This window comes from Macrobrachium nipponense, chromosome 15 (genome assembly GCF_015104395.2).
Source record: "Macrobrachium nipponense isolate FS-2020 chromosome 15, ASM1510439v2, whole genome shotgun sequence".
Taxonomy (NCBI): Eukaryota; Metazoa; Arthropoda; class Malacostraca; order Decapoda; family Palaemonidae; genus Macrobrachium; species Macrobrachium nipponense.
This window is the reverse complement of record NC_087208.1, coordinates 33,206,747-33,219,088: the sequence shown is the minus strand read 5'-3', so window position 1 is coordinate 33,219,088 and position 12,342 is coordinate 33,206,747. Positions and strand designations below refer to the sequence as shown.

General features: G+C 40.2%; 1 protein-coding gene across 1 annotated transcript in view; it reads right to left on the bottom strand.

The window, feature by feature from the left end:
* LOC135227071 (KICSTOR complex protein SZT2-like) overlaps positions 1 to 12,342 on the bottom strand; it is a gene marked incomplete at its 5' end in the record, with an annotated part of 399,314 nt that overhangs the window by 247,274 nt on the left and 139,698 nt on the right. Inside the window, 6 exon segments of the mRNA XM_064266896.1 lie at positions 3,768 to 3,916; positions 4,916 to 5,101; positions 5,772 to 5,847; positions 6,255 to 6,507; positions 7,097 to 7,315; positions 7,892 to 8,045. Coding sequence (XP_064122966.1) covers positions 3,768 to 3,916; positions 4,916 to 5,101; positions 5,772 to 5,847; positions 6,255 to 6,507; positions 7,097 to 7,315; positions 7,892 to 8,045 — 1,037 coding nt within the window.

The following is a 12,342-nucleotide window of genomic DNA, read 5'->3' as shown; positions in this document are numbered from 1 at the left end:
TTCTTGATCATTTGATCCAAAAGATCTAAAAGAACCTGATGTTTCTCCCCTTGATACGACGGGGAAAGATCTCTGGGAGTCGTAGAAAGAGGAGGAGGGTCCACAAAGGGGATCTTGTACCCCTGTTCCACTATCTTGAGGGACCACGCATCTGTATCTCTCTCTCTCCACGCCCCCGCAAAGAACTTTAGCCTGGCTCGACCGGCATCTGAAGGAACTTTCTTCTCACTTAGATGATTTAGGTTTGAAGGAACCTCTTCCTCTTGCAAGTCCTCTCCTCGAGGAGCAGCTCTCGAGGAGGAGCGCTACGAAAGGGTTTAACCTTCCTAGGAGGTCGTCCAGACGACGACGTGGTAGGGACTGCGATGCGGGACGTCTTGAAGACATGGGCCAAGAGGTCCTGGGTAGCCTTCTCTTGTAGGCTCACTGCCAGGTCCCTTACCATAGCCTGGGGGAAGAGATGGCTCGAAAGAGGTGCAAAGAGAAGCTCTGCTTTCTGCGATGCAGAAACAGACCTCGCTATAAAATTGCAGAAGAAAAGCGCTCTCTTCTTGAGGAAAGCAGTGCCGAAATGAGACACTAACTCTTCCGAACCATCCCTGACGGCCTTGTCCATGCAAGACAACACATTGGACAGCTCCCCAGACTCAAAGAATCAGGACTCCTAGATTGAAGATCCAGGACTCCATAGGCACCAGTCTAGGAAGTTAAAGACTTCCAGAGTCCTTAACAGACCTTTCATGTGATGGTCAATCTCCGTTGGTGTCCATGAAAATCTTAGCGGTCGATAAAAGAGACTCTTCTGGGCGTCTACCAGACTAGCAAAGTCCCCTTGGGAAGACGACGGGATCTTAACTCCTACTTCAGCTTTGGTCATCATACCAATGCCGCCTCTCCCACTGAGTCTTGAAGGTGGAAGGGCGAAAGTAGACTTGCCCTGATCCTTCCGACGTTCCATCCAATCCTGCAACTTCTTGAACGCTCTCTTAGTGGACAAGGAAGTCTTCATCTCCACCACCTCCGGAACCTTGCACGACTTCGAAGACGAAAACTGAGAGGGTGGAGACTTGGGAGCTGCAGGCTGGAACTTCTCACCAAACAAAGAACGTTAAAAGACGAACCAGCACCTTGTAGTCGGAAACCGACGAAACTGACGGCTGTTCTTCCTCAACTGAGTCCGCCGGACTACTAAGCTCTCCTTCCTCCCGAAGAGGCAAAGGAGATTGAACCTCTGGAGAGGGCGTGCGCCCAACGGGTCTAGCCTTCAACAAAGGCTTTCGAGGATGACTAATATCAGCCTCTTCAAAGCGACGACCTTCATCTGTCGATCCTTAGAGCTCGAACCAGAAGAGCGTCCTGACCGCGCTGCGCGTCAAGAGAGGCTACTCTTAGTCTCTCTCGAGGAGCGTCCATTACGTTTTACGCTCAAAGCGTCCAGCTTTCGCTTTCAAAGCGCCTTCTGGGTGCTCTCGAAAGCCTTCTCCACAGGCAAAGCGTCAAGCAAAACATCCCGACGAGCGTCTTCAAAAGCGTCCTGCCGAGCGTCTTCAAAAGCGTCCTCCAAGGCGTCCTGCCGAGCGTCCTCAAAGGCGTCCTGACGTGCGGGCGGAGACAGAGACGAACGAGGAGACGGAGAAGGAGACTGCCTGTTCCTCTGACAGGCAGTCTAGCGTCCTTCCTCGTTTAGGCTCAACTGCTGCTGGGCGAGTCTTCCGAGCCATTAAGGCCGACAATTGGTCTTGAAGCGACACAAGAATACTCTTCGTTGGTGAAGAACGAGAGGAGGTGAAGGGCTGCGCCTGCGAGAAGACGAGGGGCGGGGGGCGGGGGGACGCTCCTTCCTTCTCACAGGTACAGCAACCTGCCTCTCCGAGGCGCGAGAGAAGCGCTTCTCAGCGTCGTCCTCGGACGACGTCCTACCTCTCTTCTGTGGAGGAAACGCGTCATACGACGCAGGCGAAGACCGCAACGATAGCGGAGAGAGGGGACGTAAAGCGTCCTCCCTAGGAAAAGTCCTTTTCAACGGACGCGAGTCTCTCCCGAGCGCTCCACCCCTTGCGCGGGAGGGCGCCTCGGAGGACGAAAAACAGTCCTTAAGGATGCGAGCCTGAGCACGCTCCTTGGCAGCCTGGGAAGTAGCAACAGGTCCTGCCGAAGGGACGCCAGATCGGTGGGGAGCCCCCGTAACCCTCTTGCGGCTTTCGACATGCCCACTCCCTGAGTTCTGGAGTCCGACAGAGGTCTGAACTAGAGGCATTATGGGGCCGATCTGACGCCCCCTCCACAACACTAGGGGCACGATCACACACTTTACTCGAGCCGTTTTCAAGGGCCAACACTTTGGACTCTAGAGTGCGTAAAGACTCTAGAATCGGAGAAAGGGCATTACCTTCTCCAGACACAGAACTAGGGCCCTCAGGCAACAACACAGGATTAGGTGAAGCAAATTCTACTGGTGTTAAAATAGGAGAAATGTTTACTTCCCTTACCTTTCGTAGAACCGCTCTTGGAGGAAGACCTCCTGATCCTATCGCGCTCCAACTTACGCCGATAGGATTCATACACCTTCCATTCATCCTCAGTCAAACTTTTGCATTCAATGCAACGATCAACCAGCAAACAAACATGCCCCCTACACCCCATACATACTGTGTGGGGGTCTACCGATGATTTCGGTAGCCTCACCTTGCAATCACTTCTCACACACACTCTGAAGCTCACTGAACTTGATCCCGACATCACTTCATAGAAAAGCCAATCCAAAATCCAAAAACAGTCCACTATCGCGTATGCCAATCCAACAATCCAGAGTCAAAACCAAAAGTCAATCCAGATACTTATAACGAGTTCAATCAAAAATCCTGGGCGGAGGTCTGTAACAGGTGTTTTACCGACCGGCGACAGAAAAATATGAATAGAAAATGGGAATGGTTGCCTGATATCCGCCTCCCAGCGGCGGGAATGGGTATACCACCTGGCGCCCACTGCGTGTGCCGCGAGTTTTGAAATTCTGTCGGACTTCGGCAGAATACAGCTATATATATCTGTCAGGTAAGTTTCATGAACAAATTGTATTTTCCATAGCCAACAAACATTCTGTCTTAACAATAGGATCATCTTAGAACACCAGCTGGAAACCAATTAAAAAACGTCATGAGGATGAGTGGATTGGTATGTGACAGCACACACCCTAAATAGCTAACAAAAACAAGGATGTCCCCATTCCTTATCAACCTCTCCACAAAGTCCAGTTTCTATCGTGAGAGGTCAACTGGAGCACTCTTTTGAGCTGCCTGAGGTCTTCAATAAGCTTCCAATACCTGGCAGCCTTCCCAGGCTCTAACCTCAACTCTGTGATTTCCACCCTCTTCAACATTAACTTACAGTGCTTGGAACCTGTCACTGATGTGGCCCTAGTAATCAAAACACAATTGAGTGCATTGGCAGATGAACAACCTCCTTGGACAGAAGAAATGGGCAAACAACTCCTGGCTTGAAAAGATCTCTGGGGGCTGTATTGAAATGTACGATGTCTATGCAGGAACAAGGAAGACAGTTGATGCTTAAAGGTGAAGAGCCAGAGGCACCTGCTGGTGCAAGTTCTGGACAATAAGGTAACCTGCAAGGTGAAGATGATGGCTCTGGATTTCAGTTCTTTATGAGATGAAATAAGCAAATAAGAAATAGTATTAGTAAAAAATCACTAACACTACTTCTCAATAGTTTAGCCTGATCAGTGATTTTAAATGTACAGTTCGGTAACTAACCTTACTATGATGAACTGACTCTTGAATCCCAGTGGTGGAACAAGGGACGAGAAATGCCTCCTGCGGATCTGATTTTTGTCCTGTACAACATAATAAAGCAACCCCTCTTTCTCTAGGTGATGACCTGCCACACTTAGCCTTCCAAATTCCTGTGGAAATTCATGGAAATTTTGATATAAAATACACTACAGATTCTCATAAAATCTTCATCCAAGTACCTGTTCCTGAGCTCAGACTGCAAGTTTGCAATATCTTTACTGGATACTCCCGTTTCTACTTTAGTGGCTGTACACTATATATTTACTATTTAGATATTGTTTTTTCACTTGTCCTTGCACTTTTTGTCTGTATATTTTTGCTTTTCTTTTGTACTACCATACTCTTGGACATGAGCATATTTTACAATAAATATTTTGAATGTGATTATAAGAAATAGTGCATATACAAAATATCTAAACGCAGTGGTTCTTAACCTGGGGGGGCGTCAGGAATTTCCAGGGGGAGGCACGAGCCCTACGAATAATTTTTTAAAAATTCTCAAATTATATTTGTTATTCTCTTAACAAGAGTGAGGCTAATATTCAGAAGTTTATGAAAAAATGCAAGTGTCGCCTTATAACGTTACTTTCCTAGAGTCTATTACTCTAATTAGGCTCGTTGGGCTGACCATGTTTTGTAATTATTGACCTCCCTTCCTATCCCTCGAAACCCCTTCTCTTTCTCATTTTTTTTTCTTTAAACCTGGGAGGGAATTTTACTCATAGATGCAAGGGGGGTGTGAAAGAAGGGACCAACTCTTAGAGGGGGCGTGGTCATAAAAAGGTTAAGAACCACTGATCTAATGAGTTCACATACATGACACCCATATTTTATTATTTCTCTATCTGCTACAATAGATAAAATATGACAACAGCAAAATTTTCTTCAGTGATGTAATAAGGCCTACAATGTGGAATGGTTTCAAAGCACTTTGTTTTTGGGTCAAATGAATGTTTCTCTCTGAAGATAAAGATATCATAAACAACAGAAAGAATGAAAACATCAATATGGAAAAGTGTTAAGATTTCTACATCATTAGATTCCCAATTTTAGACTTAACCCCAGATGCGATATAAAATTGCGATATCTTGACCTTTCCACCAACTTACCTGTATAAACTTATCTCTGCTCTGTTCTATCCCACACACAAAATTCAGAGGGACAGTCTCGGATATGCAATTGCTTGCATGCTTGGAACTTTCAACGTGAGCTGCTACCATTTCCAGCGTTTGTTTTGTCAAGGGGAAGACGTGCAACATGGCCGACGCAATCTCATCCCGCAACAGCCACTTAATCTGAGCGCAAGAGAGAAAGAGAGAGAAAGAACAATACGTCAAGGAATATGTCATATATCAAGGAGAATGCTAGTATACTATAAAACCAACTTCAGGGGAGTTTTGTTATCTAAAATCCTACATAAAACCAATTTTACTGGGGTATATAAGTAATACAATACATAAGACATAGATAAAAGGAAAACTAAGGGAACACTTCAGATGATTAGAAAATTTTAAAACAACAATCCTAATGAGTTGAGACTTGCTACCTATACAGGCAGTCCCCGGGTTACGACGGTCTCGGCTTACGACGTTCCGAGGTTACGACGCTTTTCAATTATATTCATCAGACATTATTTCCAGGGTTACGACGCATGTTCCAGGGTTATGACGCATGTTCTAGGGTTACGACGCCTACAACGCTCATCTGGCAGATGAAATATGACACCAAAAATGCACAATAATCAATATTTGAAGGTTTTTTTGATGAAAAATGCCATAAAAATGCAGTTTACATAGTTTTCAATGCACCCAAAGCATTATAAGTAAGGTTTTCTTAGGATATTTGACGATGTTCCGACTTACGACGATTTTCGGCTTACGACGCGTCTCAAGAACAGAACCCCTGTCGTAACCCGGGGACTGCCTGTATACAAGTCACCATAAATCTAAAACATATAATTTATACCTCTTCAACAGTGGATATAACAGCTTGATGTTGGTAATTTGGTAAGTGGCCCAGCTGATCATCATCATCAAGGTACCTGTAATAACATCAAATGTGACTTGCAGCAAGTGGGCTTGTTTCCAACTTAACTCATACCATGTTATCAAAATACTTAATGAGGCAAAGGTCCCACCATAATATAGCAATATTCAAGAGACTATGCATGTCAATATGATCCTTAGAAACATTCTCATACATTTTATCATCAGAAAATGCTGGATTTAATTGAATTTGATATAACTAAGTATACTATATCAAAAACAACTTAACACTGAAATTTCTCTCAAGTTCATGACTGACAGTTAAATTTATGTTTCAATAATGACTCATGATTCACAATTGTGGCTATTAACGTCCAAGACTGATTTCGTTTGGTCCAGAAAATCTGAGGATATGAAGCTTAGAATAATTCTAACTAAGAACTGCATCAGCAAAAATACTCACGAGTCTTCCATATCTGACATAGATGCGCATGTTGATTCTGATACAGATCTCCCTCTCTTCAACTGAGGAGAAGCAGAGGAGCACACACTAGTCAGACGGCTTGCACGTTTACCCAGCAATGCAGCAATAGTCTCACCCATTGTATGTGTGGCTAAGGCTGGAGGTAGCGTCATGCACAACACATCCAGTGTTACACTCACTGTACTTAAGTCTACCTCTCTCTCGCTACTGCTCAAGGAGTGCACTATTTCATCTGTTGACAAGGAATTCATTATATTTAAAACAGACAATAAATTCATAAGTACTCAAATTATTAGTATACGTATTCAGTAGTTTACCAGTGAGCTACCACTTAGGAGAAATGGCATGCCCATAAACTAGACCTGGTTCATACTGAGTGACACAGAAACAGTCTCCTAAATGAGAAGACACTATTGACCAGATAGGGAATATGCGGAAAGGTAAATGTCTTAAGACTGTTCCACAAATGTAAGAGGGGATCCCTCCTCCAAGCACACGATAGAGGTAAACAGTAGACACACTGGAATAACTGAAAACTAAGAAACAAATAAGGAGCACATTGTAAAGGTGATCAAGTTATAATTTTAGGAAGTCACTTGAAACACATGTAGAAAAGCAATTGATCCAAACATCCCCTATTAATGAAACTGAGTTAAAGCATAAGAACATCTGATAAGTAAGGACCAATCCACTTGATGACAGCTTTCCTAGTTGTAGCCTGCCTTTAAAGTTGTAGGTAGATAAAGTTAAAGTAAAAAGGCTAACCTAATCTGAATAAATTTATGCTATGTCTTCATAGTAATAAGCAGGTATTATATTACCTAGGCATGTTGGAACCGTCTTCACAGACAAAGTAGATTCTACATGGCCGCTGAATCGAACTGTACAAGTAAGGTGTAGGAACAGAGGAGGAATCATCCCATCCATAAAGTCCAAATTATCGGGCAGAGTGCTCAGGTCTTCATCTCGTTCACTGATTACAGAAGTCTTGTCCTCATCCCCATCCATGGATGTCAGGCGGCTATGAAGACGTCGATAAACTGCAAAAGGTAACATAACATAAATATTCAAGCTGCGATGATATAACTGAGTTTATTCTAATAGGTAGGGAAGACACATTACAAAGATATTTATTCCCAGTAGACAGTGAGATCCAAAATTAATATATTTATCATTGCTATACATGACAGAATATATCTACAATATTCCAGCACACTTTACTACTTGGGCACTTATTAATGATTTAATCTAATGAATTAGAGTAATTTGAATATTAAAAAGCAAAACTCCTACAAGATACCTACTTTTCCATTAACTTTCAAGTCCCTAATATGACAAATTTAAAAATTTGTCATATTAGGGACTTGAAAGTCCCTCATCAATTTGTATTTTTCATAGCTAACAAACCCTCAGTCGTTACAATAGGATAATCTTCTTGCGCCTGGTGGAAATCAGTTAAAAACAATCCAAGATTGTAAAGCAAGGAATCTGTGGCATCTGGCAACTCATGCATATACATTTTTTTTCATGCTAATAGTTCTAAGGAAGTAAATCACACACCCAATTTAGCTTAATTATCTATGACATTAATAAAGAAGCGTTCGCTTTACAATTACCACTGCTGCCTATGTCCGATCTGAACTCAATGCTCTTGTCATGATCATCTTCATCCTCCTCCTCTTCTCCAAGTTCTTCTTCCTCTTCATCACATCCATTGATGGTTGTGGCATCTTCGATGTCCTCCTCACCCTCGGCAAAAGAATCACAGCGCTGCAAATAGCAATCAGCCGTTACAGAATATTCAAAGTATCAAACATTAAACTATCATTATTTTAACCATGACATGTTGAGGACAAGACATTTTTTTTAACTGAATAATATGCAATGACAAAAGCACTTGTTGATAAAATTCTTGGTGACTTGATCCTCTTTACAAATCAAAATATGACTCGACTGGAAATTATGATTATAATGAGATGATAACTTCAATATTCTTACAAATACATTTGTCTTTAATTCATATCACTTAAACAGCACAAATTACTTACTATCTTGAGGAATATTCTGTTCATCTGATCCATTAAGTCTGGTGTTATATTGATATACTCAATAGAGTTGAAAATACAAAATGAAAATGTATTTCAGTAAATGACTCAAACAGCAAACATGATTCTTCTAATAACAAGATTTGTAAACTACATGTTTCATTTGCCAAACCAAAATGAGTTTTCATGAACAGAGATAAACCTCATACATCAATCATTTAAAAAAAGAAAATAAATTACAAAAAATTTAAGCATGCACATGCATATTGAATTTATTTGAAAAACACTACAGATCTTCTATATTAGTACTACGTATATACTGAAATTACCAAACAAAACAAAAGCATTTCCTGTACCCTACTAGATTTACACAATGCATAGCAAATCTGTGGTCTTCATCATAAACAATGCTACATAAGAAGAAGAGTAATCAGTGACCAATCATTAGAAGATAAAATAACCTTTACACAATGATACCAAGTATATCACCTATAGAGCTCTTGAACTTATAAATGTTGGAAGTAAAATCAATGGCTATGCAGCTGTTCATAATACTAAAACAGCTTCATTTCAGAAAAGATTTTACTTCTAACTATGTACGGTATGTACTGGATTCCTGTCAATATGCAAAATTTCCAGGTTCTTATTAGATTTTACTGACAAATTATTAACTTTGTTCCTAAATCACTAAATTTTCTAAGTAACTGCAATCAAGACCAAATTTTGACAACTTTGTGTAGCATCAAAATGAGAGCACTGCTTAGTTTGTAATAATTTCATCCTGAATTTTCTCAGGACTACAAATCAACACCAACTACCATATATAGTCCGAAAAATGATCATGTGAATCACATTGTAGAGGAAGGTTACAACTAGGAAATCGCTAAGAATTTCCAAATTTACACATTCTCCAGAACTACAAGAATGTGCCACGTTCTAATAATCCATGTAAAAGAGAAATCTCATAACAGTAAGCCACAACAACCTTGAGAACCCTTTGTATACATGATAAAATAAAGCATTAATGAAAAATGTAGAAAAAATAAAACCAACAAAAGCACTCTGAGGCTGAAAAGTCCAACCCCTTTAAGCTTCCCTTTCCCCTAAAGTTTCAATTCCCTAAAGTTATGATTCCAAAATCATCTTGTCACTTGTTGCAGTCACAAGGCAAAACTCTGATCAAATTTTCAAAAAGAAATTCACATAACCTTTTATGTAACCCTGCTTTTATACAGACAGGTCCAAACAAACAAATCATTTCATGTACCTCAAAACACGTATTTTGCAATGAAAGAATATGAAACAACCGCAGACATCTCTGATCATATTTAAAGTATAACTATTACTGAGCTGTTCATGTCACTGACTCACGTAATTCACATTGTATGAATTTGTAGGTGTAATAGGGGCATAACAAAAATAAATGGAAAAAAAATCCAGAAAAAAAAGACTGCATATAAAGCCATAAAGATAAAACCTTTCTTACAACAGGCAATTAAATTTCACAAGAAATACTGACGAATGCATATGCCTACATGTTGCATTATAAAAGACGGATACTGTGCTAACATCATAAAAAAAGCGGCACACTATCACAAATACCCTAAACAATTTTGTGGCCTTTCACAGTGAATTCCTGGCTTGTCATTTTTCTGTAATGAGCGTTTCTTTACAGGCACTTGAAATATAAATAAAATATAAACCCACAATTATTGCTTTAACTATAGCTAGACGGTGACCTATTCACTAGTTTATGTAAAGTACTCAAACTATGAAAATTACCAATTACATGAAGTACAGAAGAATGAATGAGAAAAAATAAGTCAAGAAATCTTTTAGGAATGTCTATTAATTCCACTGATGTAGCTTACACTTCATATCATAAACTTCATATGTTTTAGCAAGAATTTAAGATTCATACTGTATAAAAAAAAGGCTATACAGCACTCTAGTGTATGAATGCTACTGAATATAATAATATATCTCACTATACTAAAACCTCTTTCATTATTATTATTATTGTTATTAATCTGTAAAAAATGAGTGCCTAATATTCTTTGATATCAGAGGAAACAATTAGCACCACAACTTCATATAACAGAATTTCAGTCTACTGGTTTTTCTGAAATATGAACACTAAGACAAATAACAATCAATGAAATTCCTGACAAAGCAGTTGGAAATATGCCAATAGCACTAAAAATTCTGCCGTCAATAACAGGTCTCTAAAAATAAGCTGAGATGAAGTTTTTATGATATTGTACTCTATGTGATATCCGTGTTCAAGCAAAATTAATTTGAAAGTTTATGAACGTTTAGCAGTACAAAACACAGGATGCCTGCACAATTAAAATATAACTACATAACAGCACAACCATATGGATATACAGTATACCTTCTAGGGCTATGGATTACAAAGGAGAAAGAGGAAAGACAAGCTATATGCTGTTCTTGTTGATTAAAAACAAGACTACCATTGAAAAAAAACCACGTGCTATGCAAATTTTTGTGGATTTCCACTTAACGAAACAAATCTACATATATCATTGTAATGACCTCTTGCAGCAATAATTCAGTTAAAAACCATAAAATTCACACAAACTCATTACCTATAACTACCTACCTATATTTATGATCCACAAATCCTCCAGGGTTCAAGTAACGAAAACAGTAGTAGAAAATTGGGTCAATCCATGTGCACTGGTATCCCAAGGGACTCAGTATCTGACTTAATACTTTTCGTGTAGTTTGAATAATCAATTAGCCAAAGGGAGAGTCGGCTTCAGATGTGGGAGTTTGGAGTGTAAATACTAGTGGGTGTGCTTGGAAACAATTTGTTTCTACAAAATGAATGTGTTACACTACAACCTCACTAGTGTACTTTACAGTAATACATGTAAATTTGAAATTTAGGTGGAATGAACAGAGATGCTGAAAATCACAGGATGGCTGAATGTAATGGTCATCGCTTCATAGCAAAGAATTACGAGTTAAAGGAAAGGAAAATGCATCTTTGAGAAGTTCTGCAGCACGGATGCTTTCGCGCGTGTGTTGGAAGCGCCTGTTGTTCTCATGATGGTTCTAGAATCGGCAGGAGTTTTGTGGTACTTGAGAGGTGCCGACATGACGTGAGAAACGCCGAGATTTCTGATGCAATACCTCGTCTAGATTCTTCTAAGAAGTTCCAGTAATCTCGGGAGTCTGTGACGTTCGCCATAGGCCCCAACCCCAGAATGCCGTATAAATACGACGGACGAAGTAGGAGAAGGCAGATCATCAGTTAGTCAAAGAGTAATAGATCATCAGTAAGAGCCACAGATCAGATTATCAGTGAGAGCTCAGCAGCAGAGATCACAGATCATCAGAGAGTGATAAGAGAAGAAGGAACCTATGAAGGATCAGAGAGGAAAAGTCACTCGAGAGAGTTTGGTCGAATTCTGGTCAAGTTGTTGTCAGGAGTGGACGACCGAGGCATTTCGACGTAGAGCAAGACTTCGGAGAAGAAACGTTCTGCAAGAGGTTTAGAGAAGTTCCTGCCCTTCGAGTATCAAGAATAGACATTATTTTCTGCAATATGGAGTCAAGAAGACATCTGCAATCGCAGTTCTCCTTTTGTGAAGCCACGCTTCGAGTCGCAAGACTGGCCAGCAAGTATTTGAATTACCTCACTTCTTCCCCAGTTCACGCATTGTAAGATTTTGCCTTTTTTTATGTAAATAGGAGATACCATTCTGCATTTATCTTTGTAAGTAAGCTTGTAAATAAACCTTTCTCGTGTTAGTGTTTCTTTCTATATTCGTATCCCCAGTTTCAACTGTTGGTGTTGTATTCTTTTTGTTTATCGTTATAACGAACTTGGAGCAGACCTCTCTCTTGGTTCGTAGCACTGAATAAGCATCAGAGTTCCACCTTAGTGTTTCCTTCTGCCTGACAAACAAAAGACAAGTGAACACGGGAACACTCAGAAAATGAATAAAGGCAGTCCTATGATTAATGGTGAGTTATAAAACAAACCTAGATCA